The following is a 27,355-nucleotide window of genomic DNA, read 5'->3' on the forward strand; positions in this document are numbered from 1 at the left end:
CTGGCTGTTAGCCAAGACAGCTAAGCCTCCGACGGCCAGAAGCTGGGACTGGATGACAGGGGATGGATCACTCGCTAATTGCCCGGTTCCGTTCATTCCCTAGTTAGCGTCTGGCACTGGCCGCGGTCAGAGACAGGGTGCTGAGCGAGATGGACCATTGCTCTGACCCACGATGACCGTTCTTGAGACAATCACCTCCGGAGGTGGAGAGGGGGCTGGTGGCCACATGGGAGCCTGACAGCTGGCTGTGGAGCTAAGGCTGTGCCCCGGGCAGCCTGACGGCTGGGGCTGAAGGGATCCAGGCACAGTCGCACCCTGGTGATGGCGGAGGGGCAAAGCAGCAGGGGCAGTTGCACATGTGGGGGTGCGCACTGGTCCCGACAAGACCATGGACAAAAGAACCGAGCTCCGGCTCATTGCCTCCAAAGGTGGGGGGCCCCAGGAGCGGAGCAGAGACAGGACTCTGGGCGGATGCCTATAAAGGGGGGTCCTATATTGAGGCTGCTGGATACAGACCCACTGGTTCCCTCAGGCACTCTAGCTCCCAGACTGTACTTCCTGATGTCACCATGAGGCGTCTCTCCAAATCCTGGCTTGCATTAAGCAGTCATGGAGCAGGGAGTGCAGCTATACCGAATTCATAGGACAGCACTACTGGGCATGCTAGACAGCGCCCCCTTGCTGTCAGGGAGCACTAGGGACTGCATTTAGACTGAGCATTGTGGGGACTCGGGACTTGGTTGCTTGTACCCCATTTCCAGCCACTAGAGGGAGAAACAATTTAGCCTGTATATTTTAGGGTGTCGAAACAAAACCACTCGAGGAGGCATTTTAAAAGACACCACAAAGTCATGCATTCAAAATCAAACTCCTTTTACACTATTGAAATGGCACAGACATGCAAAACCTGCTCAGATTTCAGGGGACTGAAGGATTGGGGGTGGGGGGGCGGGACACACAATAAATAAGGAGAATTATAGAATTATAGAATATCAGGGTTGGAAGGGACCTCAGGAGGTCATCTAGTCCAACCCCCTGCTCAAAGCAGGACCAATCCCCAATTAAATCATCTCAGCCAGGGCTTTGTCAAGCCTGACCTTAAAGACTTCTAAGGAAGGAGATTCTACCACCTCCCTAGGTAACGCATTCCAGCGTTTCACCACCCTCCTAGTGAAAAAGTTTTTCCTAATATCCAACCTAAACCTCCCCCACTGCAACTTGAGACCATTACTCCTTGTCCTGTCCTCTTCTACCACTGAGAATAGTCTAGAACCATCCTCTCTGGAACCACCTCTCAGGTAGTTGAAAGCAGCTATCAAATCCCCCCTCACTCTTCTCTTCTGCAGACTAAACAATCCCAGTTCCCAGAAAGGGAATCTCGGAAAAGGAGCAGCGGACCAGGGCTGGACTAAGCTATAGTATAGTTACACTCCCTAGCTACTGGCCCAGGTCTAGGGAGTGTAACTTGTTCTAACCTCTAGACCCCACAGCCAGGGATAGAAGAACCCAGGAGTCCTGACTGCCAGCACCTGCAGCTGTAATCCTCACACCCCACTCCCCAGCCCACTGATTTAACCCCGGGATCAAACTCCAGCCTAGACAGCTGGGAGGTTGGTTTCGAAGTTCTGATCCTGCAAGCGCTTTAAAGAAGGCGGATTCAAGTTCTGCGATAAGCTCTTCCTTCTTCTGTGGCGTGACGGCATCTCCTGCCTCCCGGCCAGAACGTCAGCCCTGCAAGGAAAGAGAGACACCGGCATGGTTCCGGAGGGGAAAACACAAGCTCCCAGGAGAGTTTTGATATCAGGTGAGTGGGATCAAGCCTTCTGTGCCCTCGGATTTAACCCTGACTTCAAGCTCCTAGCATAGCAGATTTCCATGTCTATTGGTGTCACTGAGGCTTCCCCCAGTGCTCCTAAGTCCCTGAGGGCTGGTCTGCACCCAGCTTTTGTACCAATTTAGCGACATCAGTCCAGACACCATGTCTGCCCTGCACCGGGGAGTCCTGACTCCCAGCCCCCTTTGCTCTAACCACTAGACCCACCCCGCTTCCAGCACCCGGAACAGAACCCAGGAGTCCTGACTCCCAGTCCAGTGCTGTAACCCTGCCCGGATCTCGCCTGGATTCTGGATGCATCTGGTGAGGGTTCGGCAAAAATCGCAGGGACATTGGCTCTCTCACCGCTTTGCTGCTGGTGGCTAAAGTAGACATGGAGACGTCGGAAACGTGGGACTTGGGTTTGCAGGTGAACCATCTCTTGTACTCCTCCCTCACCTGGAGATGCAGAGACAGTCAGTGGTGCTGCACCGCTAAGAAATGGGAGAAGACCTCTTCTCTCTATGCCTTATCTCCGTTTCTAACGTGCCCAGCACCTCAGCATCGGGGCATTATGCAGATGAATAAGAGCATCGTTTAATCCTCCCTGATAAAAGGGACCAGAGCCCCTGATGCTGTCATTGGGGCTTATTCACTGTTACCCATGCAGAGACTTATAGCTATTTATGTTCCCCCTCATCTATGCCTTGGTACAAATTAGAGCAGCCTCAGGGCTGCTGTAACACTCTGCTTCCTGTGGCAGCAGAGAATACCCATAGTGCAGTGCACACTAGCTTTGCACCCAATCCACCCCCTGCTTTGGAGGCAGAGCCTTTAGAGGAGCTATGCATGGAAGGGGATTCTCAGGAGGCCTTTCCCCTCTACTTTAACAGCCCTTCAGGGTGCCAGACTGATTATTTTAGGGAAGTTCTCCAGGGAACTGAGAGGCTGAGTGACTTGCCCAAGGAGTCGACAGCACGGCATGGAATTGTGCCCAGGTCTCCTAAGGGCTAAGCTAGTACTTCAGCCTCTGGGCCATCTTTCCTCTCCAAACAAGGGGCTGCTCCATTGCTCTGCTACTGGGGGAAACCCTGGGCAAAAAGCTGGGGGTGGGAGGATCTTGCCCAGCAGAATCAGTAAAGCATCGTTAGCCCGCCCTGCTCACTGCTGGCAGGGGGTCTGATGAGTCCATCAGGGCACGAAGGGCCCTGGGCGGTACCTGGCGATTGAGGAGACAGTGCACCAGGAAGATGAAGGCTCCCTGCAGGCTGTTGACGATGGTGAATAAATACGCCATGACAGTGGCAGCTGGGCCGACTTGAAGGATACCGAAAATCCACGTGCAGCCCAGAATGAAGACTTGGGCGATGGCTTTAAAGGTCAGTAGCCTGGAGAAAGGCAGACGGAGACATCCCGTGATGACAGCCCTCTGGAGGGCGGCTGAGTCAGGGGGGTCCGGGCCAAAAGGGCGAATGCTTCCAGGTAGCCACGCTCCATCTACAAGCGTGAGAGCGGCTGGCCCAGAGTCTTTGAAAGGTAGACGCACAAGCTGCTATAGCCTGCACTAAAGACCCAAGCCTCGCGAAGAGGGGCTGGGACGGATTCAGATCCTGTGGGATCGGACAAAAGGAGCCCTGTGACACACCCACCAGCCCTCGCTGCGGGTACATATAAGCACAGAGGGATCTTTGCTTCTATGTGACCAGGCTTTTGGGGTGACTATCCCATCCGGGTCCCCTTTGCAGAGGAAGGTGTCCGTGGTGGGTACACAGCATGGAGCAGAGCAGGTTTGTAAACCCAAGGTGTCAGAGACGGGGGAAAGCCCCACAGGGAGCAGATCTCAGCTGGTTCAAATCGGCAGATCCCATAAAGAGACACCAGCTGAGTATCTGTCCATCCAGGCTTCGTAACAGCGTCACCCTCTGTCCTGCAATCTAGCACCTTGGCCACTCCACGGCTGAGGGACACAAACAATGGGGCGTCCAAGGACTGCTCTTGGGGGGCCATCAGCCAGATTGAGGATCTCCAAGGGTTGTCCCAGCATTCAGGGAGGCTCACAACTCCCACTTCAGGGAGGCCAGTATCAGCTCAGTTTTAAAAGAGAGGGAAACTGAGGCACAGTGACTTGCCCAAAGTTACACTGCCAGTAGCAAAGCTGGTAATGGAACCCAGGAGTCCTGACTCCCACCCTCCCCCCTACCACCACTGAATGATACTTTTCAGCTCTGCTTTTAAACCAACATTACCTGGTGTCCTTGAGGGTGGACACATCAGTGTTGAGCCTGGAAAGCTTTCTCTGCAGCATCCAGAGGGTTAAGGCAAAAAGGACGGAATTAATCTAGAATCAAAGTAGAGAGGTGGCAAAATTTGCAGATACAAAATTGCTCAAGATAGTTAAGTCCCAGGCGGACTGCGAAGAGCTACAAAAGGATCTCTCAAACCCAGGTGACTGGGCAACAAAAGGCCTCAATGTTGATAAATGCAAAGTAATACACACAGGAAAACAGAATCCTAACTATACATATAAAATGATGGGGTCTAAATTGGCTGTTCCCACTCAAGAATGAGATCTTGGAGTCACTGTGGCTGGTTCTCTAAAAATATCCACTCAATGTGCAGCAGCCGTCAAAAAAGCAAACAGAATATTGCAAATCACGAAGGAAGGGATGATAATAAGACAGACAATATCATATTGCCTCTGTATAAATCCATGGTACGCCCGCATCTTGAATACTGCGTGCAGATGTGGTCGCCCCGTCTCAAAAAAGATATATTGGAATTGGAAAAGGTTCAGAAAAGGGCAACAAAAATGATTAGGGGTCTGGAACGGCTGCCATATGAACAGAGATTAATAAGACTGGGACTTTTCAGCGTGGCCTCGTCTACACTGGGGGGGGGGGGAATCGATCTAAGTTACGCAACTTCAGCTACGAATAACGTAGCTGAAGTCGACATACTTAGATCTACTCTCCGCGGAGTCTTCACCGCAGTGAGTCAACTGCTGATGCTCCCCCGTCAACTCCGCCTACACCTCTCACTCCGATGGAGTATAGGAATTGACGGGAGAGCGCTCAGGGGTCCATTTATCGTGTCTAGACTAGACATAATAAATCGACCCCCACTGGATTGATCGCTGCCTGCCAATCTGGCGGGTAGTATAGACATACTCTTAGAAAAGAGATAACTAAGGGGGGCTATGATAGAGATCTATAAAATCATGACTGATATGAAGAAAGTAAATAAGGAAGTGTTATTTACTCCTTCTCATAACACAAGAACTAGGGGGTCACCAAGTGAAATTAATAGGCAGCAGGTTTAAAACAAACAAAAGGAAGTATTTTTTCACACAACGCACAGTCAACCTGTGGAACTCCTTGCCAGAGGATGTTGTGAAGGCCAAGACTATAACAGGATTCAAAAAAGAGCTAGATAAGTTCATGGAAGATAGGTCCATCAATGGCTATTAGCCAGGATGGTGTCCCTAACCTCTGTTTGCCAGAAGCTGGGAATGGCGACAGGGATGGATCACTTGATGATTACCTGTTCTGTTCATTCCCTTTGGAGCACCTGGCATTGGCCACTGTCAGAAGACAGGATACTGGGATAGATGAACTTTTGGTCTGACCCAGTATGGCTGTTCTTATCATAGAATATTAGGGTTTGAAGAGACCTCAGGAGGTCATCTAGTCCAACCCCCTGCTCAAAGCAGGACCAACCCCAACTAAATCATCCCAGCCAGGGCTTTGTCAAGCCAGGCCTTAAAAACTTCTATGGATGGAGATTCCACCACCTCCATTCCAGTGCTTCACCACCCTTCTAGTGAAATAGCGTTTCTTAATATCCAGCCTAGACCTCTCCCACTGCAACTTGAGACCATTACTCCTCGTTCTGTCATCTGCTACCACTGAGAACAGTTGAGCTCCATATTCTTTGGAACCCCGTTTTGGGTAGTTGAAGGTTGCTATCAGATCCCCCCTCACTCTTCTCTTCCGCAGACTAAACAAGCCCAGTTCCCTCAGCCTCTCCTCGTAAGTCATGTGCCCCAGCCCCCTGATCATTTTCGTTGCCCTCTGCTGGACTCTCTCCAATTTGTCCACATCCTTTTTTAGTGGGGGACCCAAAACTGGACGCATTACTCCAGGTGTGGCCTCACCAGTGCTGAATAGAGGGGAATAAGCACTTCCCTCCATCTGCTGGCAATGCTCCTACTAATACAGCCCAACGTGCCGTTAGCCTTCTTGGCAACGAGCGCACACTGCTGACTCGTATCCAGCTTCTCGTCCTCTGTAATCCCCAGGTCCTTTTCTGCAGAACTGCTGCCGAGCCAGCCGGTCCCCAGCCTGTAGCAGTGCATGGGATTCTTCCTTCCTCAGTGCAGGACTCTGCACTTGTCCTTGTTGAACCTCATTAGATTTCTTTTGGCCCAATCCTCCAATTTGTCTAGGTCACTCCATAGGCGCCGACTCCGCGGTTGCTCCGGGGCTGGAGCACTCATGGGGGAAAATTAGTGGGTGCTCTTCATTCACCGACAGCCAAGCTCCCCTCCCCACCTGACCCCACCTCCTCCTCCGCCTCCTCCCCTGAGAGGGCTGTGTCCCCGCTCCTCCGCTTACCTCCCAGGGCTTGGCTTGCTGCTGCCAAACAGCTGTTTGGTGGCGTAGCAAGCTCCGGGAGTGAGCGGGGAGGAGTGGGAACATGGTGTGCTCAGGGGTGAAGCTGGGGAAGAGGAGGGGCAGGGATTTGGGGAGGAAGTCGGAATAGGGGCAGGGAGAGGACGGAGTTGGGGCGGGGACTTTGGGGAAGGGGTTGGAATGGGGGGGCAGGGGTGGAGTTCGGGCGGGGCAGGGGGCAGAGTGGGGTCGAGCGTCCACCGGCGTGAGTAGAAGTCGGCGCCTATGGGTCACTCTGGACCCTACCCCTACCCTCCAGCGTATCTACCTCTCCCCTCCAGCTTAGTGTCATCTGCGAACTTGCTGAGGGTGCAATCCACACCATCCTCCAGATCATTAATAAACTTCTGTTTGTCTGTTCTTCGGTCACAGACCCTGATTTGCCTCAGGCTCTGGGGAAGGGATGTGCCGGGCAGCTGCAGGGTCTTGACATGAGCAGAAGCAGAAATTGTTGCCATCCAAAGCAAGCGTATTGCTGTTCGGTATGATTATTCGGCCAGATCCCCGGCTGGTGCAAATCAGCATTGCTCCATTGAAATCACCCGAGCAACACTGATTTACACTAGGTGAGGATCTGGCCCCATGGTCTGAAGTCCCAACGTGATGCCTACGGCATTGCACAAACTGGCTTTCGCAGGGTGGATCTGGTGGGTCTTATCACCCCATTCCCCGAGTGGGCCAAAATCCTCCTTGGCATATACTCCTTCGAGGTCCGTAGCACTACACCAGGGGATGAATTGGGCCCACAGTGCTTAGCCAGAGCCAAGGGAAGCCAGGCAGAGCTCCAGACTTCACCGTGCTGCGGGAGGCGGCAGGGTCAAGCCGCAGTGGATACGTACCCCGATAATGACACACACCGGTCCCAGGAAACTCCAGATGAACCCCTTCTCCATGCTGAGCCAGCAACTAAAAGAACAAAAGGTTAACGTGAGGTTCACTGAACAGTAGCAGCCTGGTGCAGCGATTCCCCTTGAGATTAGTGCTACCCGAAGAGGCTCCCCCCGAGACTGGAGTCCCCTTGGGCACAGCTACGGAGTGAGGGGCGGTCCCTGCCCTGCCCAGCACAATCTAAATCAGGGGCGGGCAAACTTTTTGGCCTGAGGGCCGCAATTTCTGAAATTGTATGGCGGGCCGGTTAAGGGAGGCTGTGCCTGCCCAAACAGCCAGGCATGGCCCAGCCCCCGCCCCCTATCCGACCCCCCCTGCTTCTCGCCCCCCACTGCTTCTCACCTGGGGACCCCTGCCCCATCCACCCGCCCCTGCTCTCGGTCTCCTGACCGCCCCCGGACCCCTGTCCCTAACTGCCCCCTCGGGCCCTATCTAACCCCCCTCTCCTTCCTGACTGCCCCCCCGGGACTCCTGCCCCATCCAACCACCCCTTTTCCCTGACTGCCCCGGACTCCTCGCCCCTACCTGGCCCCCCACCCCATCCAACCCCCACTCTCCTTCCTGACTGCCCCACCGGGACCCCTGCCCACCCACCCACCCTGCTCTCGGTCCCCTGACCACCCCCCAGACAACTGCCCCCTGTGGTCCTATCCAACTCCCCCCTCCTTCCTGACTGCCCCCCCCCCCCAGGACTCCTGCCCCATCCAACCACCCCTTTTCCCTGACTGCCCCTGGACACCTCGCCGCTACCTGCCCCCCCACCCCATCCAACCCCCACTCTCCTTCCTGACTGCCCCACCGGGACCCCTGCCCACCCACCCACCCTGCTCTCGGTCCCCTGACCACCCCCCAGACAACTGCCCCCTGTGGTCCTATCCAACTCCCCCCTCCTTCCTGACTGCCCCCCCCAGGACTCCTGCCCCATCCAACCACCCCTTTTCCCTGACTGCCCCTGGACACCTCGCCGCTACCTGCCCCCCCACCCCATCCAACCCCCACTCTCCTTCCTGACTGCCCCACCGGGACCCCTGCCCACCCACCCACCCTGCTCTCGGTCCCCTGGCCACCCCCCAGACAACTGCCCCCTGTGGCCCTATCCAACCCCCCTCTCCTTCCTGACTGCCCCCCCCGGGATCCCTGCGCCATCCACTCCCCCTGCTCCCTGTCCCCTGTCCGCCCCCCGCCACCCCATCCAATCCCTCCTCACCTTCCTGACTGCCTCCCCGGGGCTCCTGCCCCCATTCAACCCCCCTGTTCCCTGCCCTCTGACCGCTCTGACCCCTGTCCACGCCCCTGATCACCCCCCAAACTCCCCTGCCCTCTATCCAACCCCCGCCCCTCCCTGCCCCCTTACCGCACTGCCTGGAGCACCGGTGGCTGGCAGCGCGGCTGCACCAGGACAGAGCACCGGGTCAGGCTGGGCTCTGCATCCCCGCCGCCCAGAGCATGGCGCAGCAAGGTGAGGCTGCGGGGGAGGGGGGACAGCAGGGGAGGGGGAGGGGGCTAGCCTCCCGGGCCAGGAGCTCAGGGGCCGGGCAGGATGGTCCCATGGGCCAGATGTGGCCCGCGGGCCGTAGTTTGCCCACCTCTGTGCTAGAAACTGATTCATTCATTCATGAATGACAACAGCACAGCTGTTGAGGCAGATGCCCACTGGTCCAGAGCATCTTTCACTGCGGAGTGCTGGGGGACACACACACACTGCTAGCGTAAGACAGGACCTACTCTCTTCACTCCCCTTTTTGTACTCACACAGCAAATTTGGCCTGCAGGTCTAACCACAGTACATCAAATTTCCTTAATGCAGAGAATGCCTTAGATTAGGACCGTCTACCTCTAGGGACTTATAAGGCCCCATCACTGTAGCATCCAACAATCTTTAATCGATTTTGCCTCCCAGCGCCCCGGTGCAGCAGGGCAGTGCCGTTATCTTCATTTCACACCTGGGGAAACTGAGGCACAGAGCAGCGAACTGGCTTCCGCAGCACCCGGCCTGTAGTAGAGTTTGGACTTGAACCTGCATCTCCCCCTACCACATGTTCATGCCCTAACCACTGCAGCCTCCCGCCTGTCCTCCAGGAGGCCCCTCATTTCACCCCACTGCGGCGCTTGGCCGTGGAAGGGCGCAGCGAGCGATTGCAAAGGGCCGCGGTCGCAAAGGGCCAGTTCCCCAGCTCGGGCGCTCACTTTTCCTGCCTGCCGTAGCCCTGGGGCATAACCGCCGCCGAGACAGCCACCACCAGGGTGGGGAAGCCGTAGCCGAAGAGGCTTAGGTGCCGCATCTTGGGGCTGTGGGTGCTGAAATAGTTGACGACCCCGAGGTTGCGGATGGTGAGGAAGAGCACCACGGCCTCCAGGAACATCCAGGCGAAGCAGGCCAGGAACAGGTAGTGCAGGAGGCCGGCGATGACGGCGCACGCCAGCTGGGGAGGGAAGAACGCCCGCGTGAGCGCAGGGATCTGCTTCTGCGGGGTTCCCCAGGCCAGGTCGGCATTTAGGGCGACCCCTAGTGGCAACACTGTGCAGAACAGGGCGGGAGCTGGCGAGCCGGAGAGAACCACGGGGTCTGTGTCCAGCTGCCCGGCTAAACAACGTTTGAGCATTGCCTCCACCCTACCCCCAGGGCACTGTAGCCACCACTATCTTCTGCCACACAAACCCTAGCTCGGGGGGGCAGGGGGGGCATTTCAAAGAGCCCACTCGAGGTCTGGGGCCTTCAGCCTGCATTAACCAGGACTTCTCGAGGTCCCTTCTTGTCCTATGATTCTTTTATTTCACAGCCTCTAATGAGCATCCCTGGGCTTGGTGCCCCTGCATCAAACACACCCCTGGGAATTACCATTGTAAGAAGCAAAGGAGGACTTGTGGCACCTTAGAGACTAACCAATTTATTTGAGCATGAGCTTTCGTGAGCTACAGCTCACTTCATCGGATGCATGCCGTGGAAACTGTAGCAGACTTTATATATATACAGAGAATATGAAAAAATATCTCCTCCCACCCCACTGTCCAGCTGGTAATAGCTTATCTAAAGTGATCACCAGGTGGGCCATTTCCAGCACAAATCCAGGTTTTCTCACCCTCCACCCCCCCACACACAGATTCACTCTCCTGCTGGTGATAGCCCATCCAAAGTGACAACTCTTTACACAATGTGCATGATAATAAAGTTGGGCCATTTCCTGCACAAATCCAGGTTCTCTCACCCCCTCACCCCCCTCCCAAAAACCAGACACACAAAGGATAGTGAGTTTGTGTGTCTGGTTTTTGGGAGGGGGGTGAGGGGGTGAGAGAACCTGGATTTGTGCAGGAAATGGCCCAACTTTATTATCATGCACATTGTGTAAAGAGTTGTCACTTTGGATGGGCTATCACCAGCAGGAGAGTGAATCTGTGTGTGGGGGGGTGGAGGGTGAGAAAACCTGGATTTGTGCTGGAAATGGCCCACCTGGTGATCACTTTAGATAAGCTATTACCAGCTGGACAGTGGGGTGGGAGGAGATATTTTTTCATATTCTCTGTATATATATAAAGTCTGCTACAGTTTCCACGGCATGCATCCGATGAAGTGAGCTGTAGCTCACGAAAGCTCATGCTCAAATAAATTGGTTAGTCTCTAAGGTGCCCCAAGTCCTCCTTTTCTTTTTGCGAATACAGACTAACACGGCTGTTACTCTGAAACCTGTCATTGTAAGAAGGGGTTCTCCCCTAGGATCTCATTTCTGTCCTAAAGGCCACCACTAGCTGCATACCCAATGATCACTCACTCTTCAAAGTAGGTCAGCATCATTACCCCCATTTTACAGATAGGGAAACTGAGACACAGGACAGTGCTTTGCCCAGCATCACCACCAGGTTAAGGACAGAGCCAGGACTTACATCCAGGACTAGAACCCAGGTCACCAGAGTTCCCACCCAGTGCTCTATCTACCAGGCCACTCTGCCTGCCACGTTAGGCACCCTGCGAGGGGGAGGGAGTGCTTTACCTGATGGCTGGGACTGTCCACTGCGGTGAGGAAGAGCAGATCGGCCAGGAAGAGGCAGAGGCAGAGCTGCAGGTGGATGGAGGTGTTCACGTTGCGGATGGAGCGGCTCAAGAGGAAGGTGAGGATGGTGAGGAAGAGGCACAGCAGGGAGAGGGCCAGCCCGACGTGGGAGATGAGGAACAGTGGGAAGCCTGCCTATCGGGGAGGCGGGGCAGATGGCTCGTTAGGAGGCCACGCATCGTCCCACGCGGGGCAGTTAATGCAGCTGGGGCTTTGCGGAGGGACCATGGAATGGGGAACCACCTGCGATCGGCCCATGATGCCCACCTCCAGTGCTCACCCCAGCCCCTTTGCGCTTTCTCCAGCGCTGCCCCCTCCCCACGCCGGGGAGGGGCTCCTCGTAAACGTCCCCAGAACTACCTCCTTGTCCTCCTTCAATCTCTCCTTGGCTGAGAGGGTGCCTGACGTCCCCCAGCAAAGCCCGCAGCCTCAGTCCCATTACCGTTATCTCCCCCGATGCCATGAGGACGGCCAGGTTGGAGACGCGATTGCAGCTGCACGTGGTGTGAGTGGCATTGCTGTGCAGGACCCCGCACCCTGCCCGAGACCAGCTGCCACGCCAGGCCGTGGCCTCCCACGAGACGCAGATGAGCTGGTCAGGGCTGCTGCTTGGCTGCAAAAAAAAAAAAAACGGGGGGGGAAGGTGGAAGGAATAACGCAGAATGGAAAAAACGTGATACCAGGGGAGCGGGTCAGGCACTCCAAGAGAGCGCTTGAGAGGCAGACTAACAGAGGCCGTGCGGGCCAGTGGACGGGGTGGAACTCAGGAGACCTGAGTTTTAGTCCTGACTCTGCCACTGGCCTGCTGTGTGACCTTGACTGAATCACTCGCCTGCTCTGTGCCTCAGTTTCCCCTCCCACCCTTTGTCTAGACAGACTAAGCGCTTGGCATCAAGGGCTCTCTCACACGATGAGCCGTTCCTGCCAGAAGGGGGTGCTCATTTCAGCCTGTGCATTAGCACAAATATTGAACAGTAGGGCAGAGGGTTAACAAGACTCTCCATCGCCCCCCACAGAGAGTGGGCCAGAGAACACATATGGGGTGGTTCTGAAGGGCTCCCAGACTCTGCGTCTGCCTTAATGAAGCAAAAGCAAATCTATCCCTGCTCCTAGTATTAACTCCTAGCTCTTCAGTGCTTTCCATCCATCTAACAAGGCGCTTTACAAAGAAGGTCACTATCACTACCCCCATTTGACATATGGGGAAACTGAGGCACCGAGCGAGGGAAAATATCAAGGTCACCCAGCAGGCCAGTAGCAGAACCAGGAGTAGAACCTAGATCTCTCACTAGTGCTCTATCCACTAGGCCACACTGTCTCCCCTGTGTTCCTCTTTGCTCTCTTCCCCTGCCTCCCAGCCCTAGTGGTGGGAGATTTATGAGGCTACTACTGAGACTCAGATAATGGAAGTGGCCTGTTAGCGGCTGAAGCAGAAATTCAGACTTTTGGATCATGAGTTCAATCCCCCCCTTCCCCCGAAAAGGCAGCACCACACTTGGGGGACAACACAAGAATTCCTCCCCACCTGAGAGTTAATTCAACGCAGCATCCCCACCAGAGGAGCCAGGCTGCTCCTGAAAAGTCGGAATCAACCCCAGCAGCAGTTCACGGAGGGACATGCAGCCGGCCTTACCATGAGGTTCTGGAAGGTGTAGTTGACTGGATCCGGGAAATCGGTCTTGGTCTGGCTGGTCAGGACAGCACTCACGACCCTGGAATTCATCCAGACTGAGGTGGCCCTTTGGCCATGGAAGAAGCTGCCATTCAGGATGGACTCCATGCCCATGTAGGAGGCAAACGCCACTCCAGCCCGGGCTGCAAGTATCCCCAAGGAGAAACCAGGTGAGTTAGCAGCTTTTTTACCCACATTCCACCGGGGGGCCTCTCAAAGCACTGTACAACTCCCCCATTTCAGGAGCTGGGTAATGTATTGCTTTAGACCCACACACGGATAAAAATGAGGCACAGAAAAGTAACACAACAGCACAGCAAACCTGCAGCAGCGCTGGGAAGAGAACCCAGGTGTCTGGATAGCCAGTGCAGCTCAGCTGGCACTGATGATAAGACAGAGGGGCTGTCCATAAACTACAGAACACAACAGGGGGCAGAGGGCTCCTTAATGTTGTGTGTTTGTTTCAGTGTTATAAGGGGTGGGTGGATCTTGAAAATCCCCCCCAAATGTGTGACAGTTTTTGGAGAGCCCCTGAAGACGGTTTTCTCAAAACATCTGATATTAATAGAGCTAGTTGGAAAAGGGTTTTTTTCCCTGGTGAAAATCTTGAGTTTGGGCGGGGGGGGGAATGGAAACCAAATTTTTGATTTGAAAATGCCACTGCAATGCCTCCTGGGAGTTGTGGTTCGGGTGCTTCGTGCTCCTGTTTCTCCTCTATGAGCCAGGCTCCCTGGTTGGACTGAATCTCCCATGATGCACCAGGGCAGTCATCTAGCCACAGTGCATCATGGGAGAGGAAGCCTGGCTGGAGACCCTAGCCTGTGGAGGGGAATGGGAGTATGAGGCTTCAGGGACACGATTTCAGAATCAAAATATTTTAGCTCTTCAGCCCAAAGCAGAAAATATTTCAGGTTTGAGGACATTTGGGGCAGCCAGTTTTTCAACACGTAATCTACGTTTTCTGCAGAAATCAGCCACTTCATGAAGAATTCCATTTTCCGAGGACCCAGTTTTCCATTGAAGTACAGTGTAGATGGAACAGTTTTGACCAGCCCTCATTCTTAATTCTTCTAGTTCCCTTTATTCTAGTAAGCTTGACTAGGACAGAAGGACTTTATATTTGTAGGCGTAAGGACCCAGGAATTCCCATTCCATCACAGAGCCCTGTTCTGTGAGCCCTGTACCCCATACCCCAGCCACCCCAAATCACATAAATAGTGCATCTAATTCACTTTCCCATCTCTCTGTGTCAGCACAGACCAATGGTCCATCTAAGCTGGAATCTCCTGCCATTGCCAGTGATGCTTCCAGAGGTATAAAACCTCCTGTACTTTACCTGTGCAATACTGCCAGTTGGTGGTGAGGGCTGGGGGAGCCCATTCCCACTCCGAATGGGGCAGCTGAGAAGCAAGCCTGGGAAATCTGCCTCACACCCTCTGGTGGTGGTGATGTACCTTGTGCCACTGTTCCCTGGATCGTTCTGCAGCTAATCTTCATGGTCTCCCCTTTGACTTCCAGGCTGATGACTGAGTCCTTTCCGGGGCAGCCGTCCTCAATGACTTTGGTCTGGACATCTAAGGAGAGGGGGAAAGAGCATGGTCTGATACAGCACAATGGCTCCTCGGGCAAGGGCCATCACTTGCTCTGCAGAGCTGAGCCACGGGTGTGGCAGAGAGAGAAGGAAATGGAGAGATACGTCCAGCTGAAGGGAAGAGGCCCACAGGAAAGAGATGGGGAGGAAGTTTCATGGGGTCCTTGGACCAAGCCTCTCCCGAGGGGTTTAAGAACAAGGGGAGACTGGGGAGCTGTAGATGGGGGCAGGGGATGTGGCCTTGCTTGAGAATGGGAACTGCAGCTGCCAGCACACGCTGGCTGGAGTCCAAAGAGCTGGGACCTAGGGGTATGGCCTTGTGCTTCAGGCAGTCGCCTGGGACTCAGGAGATCCAAGCTGAATTCCCAGCTCTGCCACTGAATCCCTGTGTGACCCTGGGCAAGTCACTGCAGCTCCCTGCCTCAGTTTCCCACCTCTGTAAAATAGGGATATGAGCCTCCCTTTGTTTGTCTAAATTGTAAGTTCTTCGCGGCATGGACTGTCTCTCCGTCCGTGTCTGTGCAGCGCCTGGCACAACAGTGCCCCGGTCTCGGCTGGGGTTTCTAGGTGCTACCGTAATGTTCATAATAGGGAGGCCATGGAAAAATAGGTGATACCGTAATGTTCATAATAGGGAGGCCATGGAAAAATAGGTGATACCGTAATGTTCATAATAGGGAGGCCATGGAAAAAATAGGTGATACCGTAATGTTCATAATAGGGAGGCCATGGAAAAATAGGTGATACCGTAACGTTCATAATAAGGAGACTATAGAGAAATTGAGCTAACTAGATATGGCACCTGCTGATTGGTCACCAGGCAGGCTCCATCCCTACTGGGCTGAGTCACGCTGCTTGTGATATGCAGTGGCCACCTGTTCTGACCCCCCCGCCCCCAACCCAGCTTCCTACCCAGTTGTTCCATCTGGATGGTCTGGCTCCCCTTCCTGGTGGGGTTGGCGAAGGCAGCCAGCAGGACGCTCTCCACCCTCTGCAGGAAGACGGTGGCCATGGTGGAGAGCTGCTCCATGCTCAGGTTGGACCAGGAGGGCGTCTGCTCCAGGATGGAGGCAAATCCCGCAGCGGCTTTCTACGGGGGGGGGCAAGAGAGAGAGAGCGAGAGAGAGAGAGAGAGAGAGCTCTTATTGGCTGTGCTGCGTTACCCCAGCAACGGTCGGCCAATCTCCTAAGAGCTGCTGATGGGCACGCTCACAGCTGCCCTTCATCCCACCTGCTCTGAGGTGCCACGTGTGCAGCATGCCCCCTCTAGTGGCTGGTCCATCAAGGTCTGAGCCAGCTACAGGGCCGGGGTCCGCTCCATGGCCAACGGGAGGCTTTGAATGACTTCACTGGGCTTAAGCTCAGGCCTGCAGCCTGTTGGCTCAAGCACTAGCGGCTCGTGCCTCTAAAGCTGAGCTTCCCCGGTCCAGCCCTGCCACGAGCCGGCGTGGCACCGATTAGATCTCTCGACAGCAAGAGGCTGGTGAAGCAAGAGCCGGGCCTGGCAGGTGGGCAGCTCAGCTCCGTGGGGGACTGGTGGCATGAGCCCTTCTGGAGCTGCGTCAATGGGCTCTGGGGGTCATCCCATCCCTCCCCAAAGAACTCACCGACTCAGGAGAAGCAAAAAACCCAGCTCAGAAAAGGTCGGAAATCAGAGGCCAGCTGTGCCTTTCGGAAGGCGGGAGCTGGCCCCAGTGCTGGCCGTCCTTAGCAGGGTGTCATTTTCCAGCCATCAGCCCTGTTCTCTTCCACTGGCAGGGAATTCTAAGACCCACCCACCCCCAAGTTATAGGGCTCAGTGGGGTGGGGGTTCGGTGATGCAAGAGGGTCTAGAGCAGGGGTGGGACAGGTAGAGAAGGCTGTGCCCCCCAAACAGCCTGGCCCCTGCCCCTATTCACCCCCTCCCACTTCCCACCCCCTGACTGCCCCCCTCAGAACCCCCGACCTAACCAACCCCTCCCCTGCTCCTTGTCCCCTGACTTGCCCCTCCTGGGACCCCCGGCCCCAAACCGCGCCGCCCGGGATCCCACCCCCTATCCAACCCCCCTGCTCCCTGTGCCCTGACTGCCCCCCGGACCCCCGCCCCAACCCCCACACCGCTGCGCACACCGCCGCCCCTTTCCACACCACTGAGAGCGGCAGGAGCTGGCAGCCCCACTGCCCACGCGGCAGCATGGCTGCAGGGGAGGGGGAACAGCGGGGAAGGGGCCAGGGGCGAGCCTCCTGGGCCAGGAGCTCAGGGGCCGGGCAGGACGGTCCCGTGGGCCCCCGCGGGCCATAGTTTGCCCACCTCTGGTCCAGAGAGACTGAAAGCTGCAATAAAACATCCAGACTTCTCTTACCACCAGAGAGACGGTGGAGTTCTTCCTTTCGTAGGGGTCTCCCAAGACGCTGAAGGTGGAGGTCAATAAAGTGCAGAAGGCAGCCTGTGCAGAAGGAGGGGGCCGGAGCAGAAGGGAAAGCCCGTCGTACAACACCAAGTCAGTCGTACAGCAGGAAGGTTGGTCTTGTGGTCAAGGAATGGGGCTGGGACCCATGGGTTCAAATTGCAGCACAGTCAGGAAGTCATTTTATTTCTCACCATTTCCGTTCCCCACCTGTACAGTGGGGCCACTAATCCTGTCTTGTCCACTTCCATTGTAAGTCTTGGGGGCATGGACTGCTTCTTACTATGTGTCCATGCAGCACCTGGCACAATGCGGGCCCAGATCTTGGTCCGGGGGAGGGGGAAGAGGTCTCTGCAGCACCCAGCTTGAAGCCAGGGTGCTACTGCAAAGTATTGTGGGTGGCAGGAAGGGACAAGGGAGATTTGGGGTTCCAGAGGTTCTACTGGTGGTACCGTGGGGATCGGGACTGGTGCTGCTAGGGTCGGGGGGGGGGAGTGGGCTGCGGGGAGCTATGGCTTCCTACACTGGGATTTTCCACCCACAAAAGATTTGAAGATTCTTGTCAATCTCCTGCAACCTGCACTTTGCTGCTGGTTCACTGGCAGGGATGAGGATGTTTTGCCCCATGGATTAAAATCCCCAGAGCCAGTAGCTTTGCTGTGGCCGTCGAGGGCCGCACTGCAGATGAAATTGAGCAACTCAACTACATGGCAGCACTCGTGCAAGGTTCCTGAAAGGTGCCCAGGAAGTGGCGAACGCCGGCTCCCTGCAAACTCAGGCCCATTTGAAGGCATCTCAAGGCAGGCACCCCCAAAACAATCACTCAGCTGCTTTAAAGAATTTCAGACAGCGTCCCCCACACGGCCTTTGCCGTGAGGGTCCCTAGATCAGTGGGGCGTGTCAACTATGCTGGGATACGTACATCGTCTGGGGATGAGCCGGGAGCCGCGTCCAGCCTTTGGTTGTGGCATTTCCTCACCGGATCGTTTGAAGCGACCTCTAGGAGGAAATGAACAAAAAAAAGGGAAAAAAATCAAACGTGCATGAAATCCCTGGGCGTCCCCATCCAGGATGCAAAGGGTTTAAAAATCCTGCTGGTAAAACCAGTGACTTCCAGGTCTCGCGGCTACTACCCAAGCAAGCCCCACTGTTTGCTGACCCCAGATCTGGGTAAGAGGGAGATCCCTATTTTCACGCAGGATTCACATCCAGGAGTCTGGTCACTCTTTTTCAAGGAGAAGTGGAGGGGGGGGTGATGACGTCTCCCACAAAACCCCTTGGCAACGATAGCCCAGTGGGTAGCACGTGCACCTGAGATACGGGACACGAGGGGTCAATTTCCTCCTCTCTGCCTGATGTACAACCCTGGGTCTCCCAATCTCCCCGGAGACAGCTCCAGGGTCGCACTCCAGGGTGGGCAGCGGGAGCCGCTCAGACCCTCGCTCTCATCTGCGGGACGACCGGAGAGCCGGCCTCAGCCGCCCACCCCCAGAGCTCCACCCACAGCCCCCCCACGGGACGCTTACCTGTGCAGCTGAACGGGACGCCAGGCTGGCTGGGGGGGAGGTAGCCTGGGGGACACATGCAGGTGTAACTGCCCGGGGTGTTGGTGCACACGGAGCTGGGCCCGCAGGGCGACGGGTCCTGGGAACATTCGTCAATATCTAGGGGAGGGAATCCACGTTGGATTGAGCGATGCTAGGACACCAGGCTTTTACTGCCCCAGGCCACCCACTCCCTGATCCGAAGCCCATTGGAGTCAGTGGGAATCTTTCCACGAGCCTCAGTGGCCCCTTGGATCGATCGCTCTGCTCTGTGCCAGAAGCAGCACCCACCGTTGCACTGCGCTGCTGGCTGGGTGAAGCGCTGCTCCCCAGAACTGGATGCAAACCCGGTATTGCAGGTGCAGAAGTGGCTTCCTGGGGTGTTGGTGCAGGTGGCGGACGCAGGGCACGATGCCAGATCCAGACACTCGTCGACATCTGTGACAAGGGAAGGAGCTATGGGTCCAGCTCTGTACAACGGAGCCTTCCCTTGATGGGAGGAGCAGGGGGAAAGATGGCAGGTCCCAGCAGCTGGCATCGGAGGGGACACCGTGCCACGAATATGGTTCCCAACAGGTTTGCAAAATACTTCCCATTCCCAAGAGGCAGCGGGTGCTAGTGGCCTGAGAAGCGGGAGCCAGGATGCCTGGGTTCTCTCCTCAGCTTTGGGAGGAGAGTCAGGTTGGGTAGCTGGAGCAAGGAGGGGCGGAGGGACGAAGAGTCAGGATTCACATCCAGGAGTCTGGTCACCCTTTTTCAAGGAGAAGTGGATGGGGGTGATACCGCCTCCCCCAAAATCCTTTGGAACCGATAGCCCAGTGGGTAGCGCGCGCACCAGAGATACGGGACACGAAGGGTCAATTTCAATCTCTTTGCCTGATCTACAACCCTGGGTCTCCCAATCTCCCTGGACAGAACCCTAACCACTAGGCTACACGGCTGGTATCTCTCAAGCTCTCCGGTTCGGGAACACAGTCATTGCAACCAGGGGCCTGGAACCTGGCTCTCCCCCTTGAGTATCTGCTCACAGCAGGTTGCTGGGCTGAGGCACCCAGGTCAGGTTCCTGTACCCACCGTGGACTGGCTCCATCCCAGAGAGAGACCAGAGACTTTTACACACAGCCAGCAACAGCTGGTCCAGGCTCCGGCCAAGTACGTTATGCAGGGGGCCACCCGGTGCTGAACATGATAATACAGTTTAGCCGTCACCTGTGAGCTGGACAGACACTCTCTGGCCCCAGGAATATCTATGTCCCCCTAGAGAAGCCCACCCTGACTGGGCAGAGAAGCTGTTTCAAACCAGGGTGGGGGCTCAGATTTTGTCCTTCTCGGGGGCGAGAGGCCGGGGAAGGTTGCTTGGATGGTCACCTGTGCAGAGGGTTGTTCCGGGTACCCACGGCCCTGGCGTAGACCGACGGTGCCCTGGTGAGCACTGGCAGGTGTAGATCCCAGGTGTGTTGAGGCAGGAGGCATTGGGCCCGCAGATTGCAGGGTTTCGGGCACATTCATCCACATCTGCCAGCAGATAACTTGGAATTAGTCTGTGTGTTTATTACATGCATTACGGTACCACCTACAGGCCCCACTGCGCTAGGCACTGCACAGTCCAACAAGACCAAGTGCGGGAGGGGGGCAGAGGCCAGGAGAGGGGCAGAGACTCCGTAGGTCAGGGCAGCGCCGGGACTGGAACTCCCGTCTCCTCATTCCCGGGCAGCCGCCCGACCCACTGAGCAAACCTGTTGAGCCAGCCATGAAGACACAGCCAGCTTGCCCCAGTTCCCAGGGCTCTGGAGACAGTCGCACTCCAGGGTGGGCAGTGGGAGCCACTCAGACCCTCGCTCTCGTCTGTGGGACGACCGGAGAGCCGGCCTCAGCCTCCCACCCCAGAGCTCCACCCACAGCCCCCGACGGGACACTTACCTGTGCAGCTGAATGGGATGCCAGGCTGGCTGGGGGGGAGGTAGCCTGGGGGACACGTGCAGGCGTAACTGCCCGGGGTGTTGGTGCACACGGAGCTGGGGCCGCAGGGCGATGGGTCCCGGGAACATTCGTCAATATCTAGGGGAGGGAATCCACGTTGGACTGAGCGATGCTAGGACATCAGGGTTTTACTGCCCCAGGCCACCCACTCCCTGATCCAAAGCCCATTGGAGTCAGTGGGAATCTTTCCACCAGCCTCAGTGGCCCCTTGGATCGATCGCTCTGCTCTGTGCCAGAAGCAGCACCCATCGTTGCACTGCGCTGCTGGCTCGGTGAAGCGCTGCTCCCCAGAACTGGATGCAAACCCGGTATTGCAGGTGCAGAAGTGGCTTCCTGGGGTGTTGGTGCAGGTGGCGGACGCAGGGCACGAGGCCAGATCCAGACACTCGTCGACATCTGTGACAGGGGAAGGAGCTATGGGTCCAGCTCTGCACAACGGAGCCTTCCCTTGATGGGAGGAGCAGGGGGAAAGACGGCAGGTCCCAGCAGCTGGCATCGGAGGGGGCACCGTGCCAGGAATATGGTTCCCAACAGGTTTGCAAAATACTTCCCATTCCCAAGAGGCAGCGGGTGCTAGTGGCCTGAGAAGCGGGAGCCAGGATGCCTGGGTTCTCTCCTCAGCTTTGGGAGGAGAGTCAGGTTGGGTAACTGGAGCAAGGAAGGGCGGACGGACAAAGAGTCAGGATTCACATCTGGGAGTCTGGTCACCCTTTTTCAAGGAGAAGTGGACGGGGGTGATACCGCCTCCCACAAAACCCCTTGGCACCGATAGCCCAGTGGGTAGCACGTGCACCTGAGATTCGGGACACGAAGGGTCAATTTCCCCTTGTCTGCCTCATGTACAACCCTGGGTCTCCCAATCTCCCTGGAGAGAGCCCCAACCACTAGGCTACATGGCTGGTTTCTCTCAAGCTCTCCGGTTGGGGAACATAGTCATTGCAACCAGGGGCCTGGAACCTGGCTCTCCCCCTTGAGTATCTGGTCACAGCAGGTTGCTGGGCTGAGGCACCCAGGTCAGGTTCCTGTACCCACCATGGACTGGCTCCATCCCAGAGAGAGACCAGAGACTTTTACACACAGCCAGCAACAGCTGGTCCAGGCTCCGGCCAAGTACGTTATACACGGGGCCACCCGGTGCTGAATATGATAATACAGTTTAGCCGTCACCTGTGAGCTGGACAGACACTCTCTGGCCCCAGGAATATCTATGTCCCCCTAGAGAAGCCCACCCTGACTGGGCAGAGAAGCTGTTTCAAACCAGGGTGGGGGCTCAGATTTTGTCCTTCTCGGGGGCGAGAGGCCGGGGAAGGTTGCTTGGATGGTCACCTGTGCAGAGGGTTGTTCCGGGTACCCACGGCCCTGGCGTAGACCGACGGTGCCCTGGTGAGCACTGGCAGGTGTAGCTCCCAGGTGTGTTGAGGCAGGAGGCATTGGGCCCGCAGATTGCAGGGTTTCGGGCACATTCATCCACATCTGCCAGGAGATAACTTGGAATTAGTCTGTGTGTTTATTACATGCATTACGGTACCACCTACAGGCCCCACTGTGCTAGGCGCTGCACAGTCCAACAAGACAAAGTGCGGGAGGGGGGCAGAGGCCAGGAGAGGGGCAGAGACGCCGCAGGTCAGGGCAGCGCCAGGATTGGAACTCCCGTCTCCTCATTCCCGGGCAGCCGCCCGACCCACTGAGCAAACCTGTTGAGCCAGCCGTGAAGACACAGCCAGCTTGCCCCAGTTCCCAGGGCTCTGGAGACAGTCGCACTCCAGGGTGGGCAGCGGGAGCCGCTCAGACCCTCGCTCTCGTCTGCGGGACGACCGGAGAGCCGGCCTCAGCCGCCCACCCCCAGAGCTCCACCCACAGCCCCCCCACGGGACGCTTACCTGTGCAGCTGAACGGGATGCCAGGCTGGCTGGGGGGGAGGTAGCCTGGGGGACACGTGCAGGCGTAACTGCCCACGGTGTTGGTGCACACGGAGCTGGGCCCGCAGGGCGATGGGTCCCGGGAACATTCGTCAATATCTAGGGGGGGGAATCCACGTTGGACTGAGCGATGCTAGGACACCAGGGTTTTACTGCCCCAGGCCACCCACTGCCTGATCCAAAACCCACTGGAGTCAGTGGGAATCTTTCCACCAGCCTCAGTGGCCCCTTGGATCGATCGCTCTGCTCTGTGCCAGAAGCAGCACCCACCGTTGCACTGCGCTGCTGGCTGGGTGAAGCGCTGCTCCCCAGAACTGGATGCAAACCCGGTATTGCAGGTGCAGAAGTGGCTTCCTGGGGTGTTGGTGCAGGTGGCGGACGCAGGGCACGAGGCCAGATCCAGACACTCGTCGACATCTGTGACAGGGGAAGGAGCTATGGGTCCAGCTCTGCACAACGGAGCCTTCCCTTGATGGGAGGAGCAGGGGGAAAGACGGCAGGTCCCAGCAGCTGGCATCGGAGGGGGCACCGTGCCAGGAATATGGTTCCCAACAGGTTTGCAAAATACTTCCCATTCCCAAGAGGCAGCGGGTGCTAGTGGCCTGAGAAGCGGGAGCCAGGATGCCTGGGTTCTCTCCTCAGCTTTGGGAGGAGAGTCAGGTTGGGTAACTGGAGCAAGGAGGGGCGGAGGGAGGGGGAGTCAGGATTCACATCCAGGAGTCTGGTCACCCTTTTTCAAGGAGAAGTGGACGGGGGTGATACCGCCTCCCCCAAAATCCTTTGGAACCGATAGCCCAGTGGGTAGTGCGTGCACCAGAGATACGGGACACGAAGGGTCAATTTCAACCTCTCTGCCTGATCTACAACCCTGGGTCTCCCAGTCTCCCCGGAGAGAACCCTAACCACTAGGCTACACGGCTGGTATCTCTCAAGCTCTCCGGTTGGGGAACACAGTCATTGCAACCAGGGGCCTGGAACCTGGCTCTCCCCCTTGAGTATCTGGTCACAGCAGGTTGCCGGACTGAGGCACCCAGGTCAGGTTCCTGTACCCACCGTGGACTGGCTCCATCCCAGAGAGAGACCAGAGACTGTTCCCCTTGGTGCTTTAACACACAGCCAGCGAAAGCTGGTCCCGGCTCTGGCCAAGTACGTTATGCAGGGGGCCACCCGGTGCTGAACATGATAATACAGTTTAGCCGTCACCTGTGAGCTGGACAGACACTCTCTGGCCCCAGGAATATCTATGTCCCCCTAGAGAAGCCCACCCTGACTGGGCAGAGAAGCTGTTTCAAACCAGGGGGGGGGCTCAGATTTTGTCCTTCTCGGGGGCGAGAGGCTGGGGAAGGTTGCTTGGATGGTCACCTGTGCAGAGGGTTGTTCCGGGTACCCACGGCCCTGGCGTAGACCGACGGTGCCCTGGTGAGCACTGGCAGGTGTAGCTCCCAGGTGTGTTGAGGCAGGAGGCATTGGGCCCGCAGATTGCAGGGTTTCGGGCACATTCATCCACATCTGCCAGCAGATAACTTGGAATTAGTCTGTGTGTTTATTACATGCATTACGGTACCACCTACAGGCCCCACTGCGCTAGGCGCTGCACAGTCCAACAAGACAAAGTGCGGGAGGGGGGCAGAGGCCAGGAGAGGGGCAGAGACGCCGCAGGTCAGGGCAGCGCCAGGATTGGAACTCCCGTCTCCTCATTCCCGGGCAGCCGCCCGACCCACTGAGCAAACCTGTTGAGCCAGCCGTGAAGACACAGCCAGCTTGCCCCAGTTCCCAGGGCTCTGGAGACAGTCGCACTCCAGGGTGGGCAGCGGGAGCCGCTCAGACCCTCGCTCTCGTCTGCGGGACGACCGGAGAGCCGGCCTCAGCCTCCCACCCCCAGAGCTGCACCCACAGGCCCCCACGGGACGCTTACCTGTGCAGCTGAACGGGATGCCAGGCTGGCTGCGGGGGAGGTAGCCTGGGGGACACGTGCAGGCGTAACTGCCCGGGGTGTTGGTGCACACGGAGCTGGGCCCGCAGGGCGATGGGTCCCGGGAACATTCGTCAATATCTAGGGGAGGGAATCCACGTTGGACTGAGCGATGCTAGGACACCAGGCTTTTACTGCCCCAGGCCACCCACTCCCTGATCCAAAGCCCATTGGAGTCAGTGGGAATCTTTCCACCAGCCTCAGTGGCCCCTTGGATCGATCGCTCTGCTCTGTGCCAGAAGCAGCACCCACCGTTGCACTGCGCTGCTGGCTCGGTGAAGCGCTGCTCCCCAGAACTGGATGCAAACCCGGTATTGCAGGTGCAGAAGTGGCTTCCTGGGGTGTTGGTGCAGGTGGCGGACGCAGGGCACGAGGCCAGATCCAGACACTCGTCGACATCTGTGACAGGGGAAGGAGCTATGGGTCCAGCTCTGCACAACGGAGCCTTCCCTTGATGGGAGGAGCAGGGGGAAAGACGGCAGGTCCCAGCAGCTGGCATCGGAGGGGGCACCGTGCCAGGAATATGGTTCCCAACAGGTTTGCAAAATGCTGCCCATTCCCAAGAGGCAGCGGGTGCTAGTGGCCTGAGAAGCGGGAGCCAGGATGCCTGGGTTCTCTCCTCAGCTTTGGGAGGAGAGTCAGGTTGGGTAACTGGAGCAAGGAGGGGCGGAGGGAGGGGGAGTCAGGATTCACATCCGGGAGTCTGGTCACCCTTTTTCAAGGAGAAGTGGACGGGGGTGATACCGCCTCCCCCAAAATCCTTTGGAACCGATAGCCCAGTGGGTAGCGCGTGCACCAGAGATACGGGACATGAAGGGTCAATTTCAACCTCTCTGCCTGATCTACAACCCTGGGTCTCCCAGTCTCCCCGGAGAGAACCCTAACCACTAGGCTACACGGCTGGTTTCTCTCAAGCTCTCCGGTTGGGGAACACAGTCATTGCAACCAGGGGCCTGGAACCTGGCTCTCCCCCTTGAGTATCTGGTCACAGCAGGTTGCCGGACTGAGGCACCCAGGTCAGGTTCCTGTACCCACCGTGGACTGGCTCCATCCCAGAGAGAGACCAGAGACTGTTCCCCTTGGTGCTTTAACACACAGCCAGCGAAAGCTGGTCCCGGCTCTGGCCAAGTACGTTATGCACGGGGCCACCTGGTGCTGAACATGATAATACAGTTTAGCCGTCACCTGTGAGCTGGACAGACACTCTCTGGCCCCAGGAATATCCATGTCCCCCTAGAGAAGCCCACCCTGACTGGGCAGAGAAGCTGTTTCAAACCAGGGTGGGGGCTCAGATTTTGTCCTTCTCGGGGGCAAGGGCTAGGGCGAGAGGCCAGGGAAGGTTGCTTGGATGGTCACCTGTGCAGAGGGTTGTTCCGGGTACCCACGGCCCTGGCGTAGACCGACGGTGCCCTGGTGAGCACTGGCAGGTGTAGCTCCCAGGTGTGTTGAGGCAGGAGGCATTCGGCCCGCAGATTGCAGGGTTTCGGGCACATTCATCCACATCTGCCAGGAGATGACTTGGAATTAGTCTGTGTGTTTATTACAGGTATTATGGTAGCACTTAGAGGCCCCATTGCGCTAGGCGCTGCACAGTCCAACAAGACAAAGTGCGGGAGGGGGGCAGAGGCCAGGAGAGGGGCAGAGACTCCGTAGGTCAGGGCAGCGCCGGGACTGGAACTCCCGTCTCCTCATTCCCGGGCAGCCGCCCGACCCACTGAGCAAACCTGTTGAGCCAGCCGTAAAGACACAGCCAGCTTGCCCCAGTTCCCAGGGCTCTGGAGACAGTCGCACTCCAGGGTGGGCAGCGGGAGCCGCTCAGACCCTCGCTCTCGTCTGCGGGACGACCGGAGAGCCGGCCTCAGCCTCCCACCCCCAGAGCTCCACCCACAGCCCCCCCACGGGACGCTTACCTGTGCAGCTGAACGGGATGCCAGGCTGGCTGGGGGGGAGGTAGCCTGGGGGACACGTGCAGGCGTAACTGCCCAGGGTGTTGGTGCAGACGGAGCTGGGGCCGCAGGGCGATGGGTCCTGGGAACATTCGTCAATATCTAGGGGAGGGAATCCACGTTGGACTGAGCAATGCTAGGACACCAGGGTTTTTACTGCCCCTGTCCACCCACACCCTGATCCAAAGCCCATTGGAGTCAGTGGGAATCTTTCCACCAGCCTCAGTGGCCCCTTGGATCGATCGCTCTGCTCTGTGCCAGAACTGGCTCAGACCACGACCTATCTAGCCTGGAGTCCTGCTTTCAGCAGTGGCGGGTACTAGATGCTTTTGACGATCATTTCAGGTGTTCTCATTATTTATATCACACTCTAATCCTTCTTCAAAACCTGATAAATTTGCAGCCTCCATGGGATACGGTGGCAGGGAGTTTCACAGGTTAATACTGCATCATGTAAAAAGAAAAACAGTTTTCTTTTATCCATTTTAGGGGCTGGATTGTATGTGGCCCGGATATGGGTGCATAGGAGGAGGGAGCTCACAAGGAACCTCCCTGCGGGCCTCTGCGAGGATCATGCTTTCCTCCATATTCCTCCTGGTGGATCATGGTGTCCCAAAAGTGTGTGGGAAGGAGGTGGGGCCATTATATGCTCCTCCCCTCCATGCAAGGAATGGAATCAGGGCTGGAGGGGACTCTTTCTACACCCTGGGCTGCTCCGGGAGGAATTCAGCCACCATCCCCATGCCACCCTGCCCTGCTCCAGGGCTGCGTGCAGACTCACTATGGCTTTTCCATTTTATTGGCTGTCCCATGGTTTGGAGAGGGACAGATTGACAGGCGGGGGGAGCCAAGTCACTGAATCTCCTTGGCCACATATATCCCTTCCTTGCTTTCTTAGTCACTGCATCATGCTTTCTAGTCAGCGAA

The 27,355-nt window shown here is 56.9% G+C and overlaps 1 protein-coding gene across 8 annotated transcripts in view; it reads right to left on the reverse strand.

The window, feature by feature from the left end:
* Nucleotides 1-976: 976 nt before the first annotated feature.
* Nucleotides 977-27,355, reverse strand: part of LOC140901111 (adhesion G protein-coupled receptor E3-like) — a 35,070-nt gene continuing 8,691 nt past the window's right edge. For 2 of the 8 annotated variants that reach the window (XM_073319363.1, XM_073319364.1), the window contains exons 5-29: nucleotides 26,393-26,530; nucleotides 25,839-25,985; nucleotides 24,735-24,881; nucleotides 24,426-24,563; nucleotides 23,873-24,019; nucleotides 22,781-22,927; nucleotides 22,472-22,609; nucleotides 21,918-22,064; nucleotides 20,532-20,669; nucleotides 19,980-20,126; nucleotides 18,903-19,049; nucleotides 18,594-18,731; nucleotides 17,990-18,066; nucleotides 17,023-17,106; nucleotides 15,593-15,770; nucleotides 14,544-14,663; nucleotides 13,051-13,232; nucleotides 11,860-12,030; nucleotides 11,358-11,552; nucleotides 9,559-9,794; nucleotides 7,323-7,389; nucleotides 4,060-4,151; nucleotides 3,033-3,201; nucleotides 2,180-2,272; nucleotides 977-1,731 (exon numbers count right to left, since the gene is read on the reverse strand). In XM_073319363.1, the coding sequence (XP_073175464.1) occupies nucleotides 1,726-1,731; nucleotides 2,180-2,272; nucleotides 3,033-3,201; nucleotides 4,060-4,151; nucleotides 7,323-7,389; nucleotides 9,559-9,794; nucleotides 11,358-11,552; nucleotides 11,860-12,030; nucleotides 13,051-13,232; nucleotides 14,544-14,663; nucleotides 15,593-15,770; nucleotides 17,023-17,106; nucleotides 17,990-18,066; nucleotides 18,594-18,731; nucleotides 18,903-19,049; nucleotides 19,980-20,126; nucleotides 20,532-20,669; nucleotides 21,918-22,064; nucleotides 22,472-22,609; nucleotides 22,781-22,927; nucleotides 23,873-24,019; nucleotides 24,426-24,563; nucleotides 24,735-24,881; nucleotides 25,839-25,985; nucleotides 26,393-26,530 (3,389 nt within the window). In that variant the 3' untranslated portion in view covers nucleotides 977-1,725. Of the gene's footprint in view, nucleotides 1,732-2,179; nucleotides 2,273-3,032; nucleotides 3,341-4,059; nucleotides 4,152-7,322; nucleotides 7,390-9,558; nucleotides 9,795-11,357; nucleotides 11,553-11,859; nucleotides 12,031-13,050; nucleotides 13,233-14,543; nucleotides 14,664-15,592; nucleotides 15,771-17,022; nucleotides 17,107-17,989; nucleotides 18,067-18,593; nucleotides 18,732-18,902; nucleotides 19,050-19,979; nucleotides 20,127-20,531; nucleotides 20,670-21,917; nucleotides 22,065-22,471; nucleotides 22,610-22,780; nucleotides 22,928-23,872; nucleotides 24,020-24,425; nucleotides 24,564-24,734; nucleotides 24,882-25,838; nucleotides 25,986-26,392; nucleotides 26,531-27,355 lie in introns of those variants that run through there. The other 6 variants (XM_073319365.1, XM_073319368.1, XM_073319367.1 and 3 more) reach the window with 6 other exon arrangements.

This window comes from Lepidochelys kempii, chromosome 20 (assembly GCF_965140265.1).
Source record: "Lepidochelys kempii isolate rLepKem1 chromosome 20, rLepKem1.hap2, whole genome shotgun sequence".
Lineage (NCBI taxonomy): Eukaryota > Metazoa > Chordata > Testudines > Cheloniidae > Lepidochelys > Lepidochelys kempii.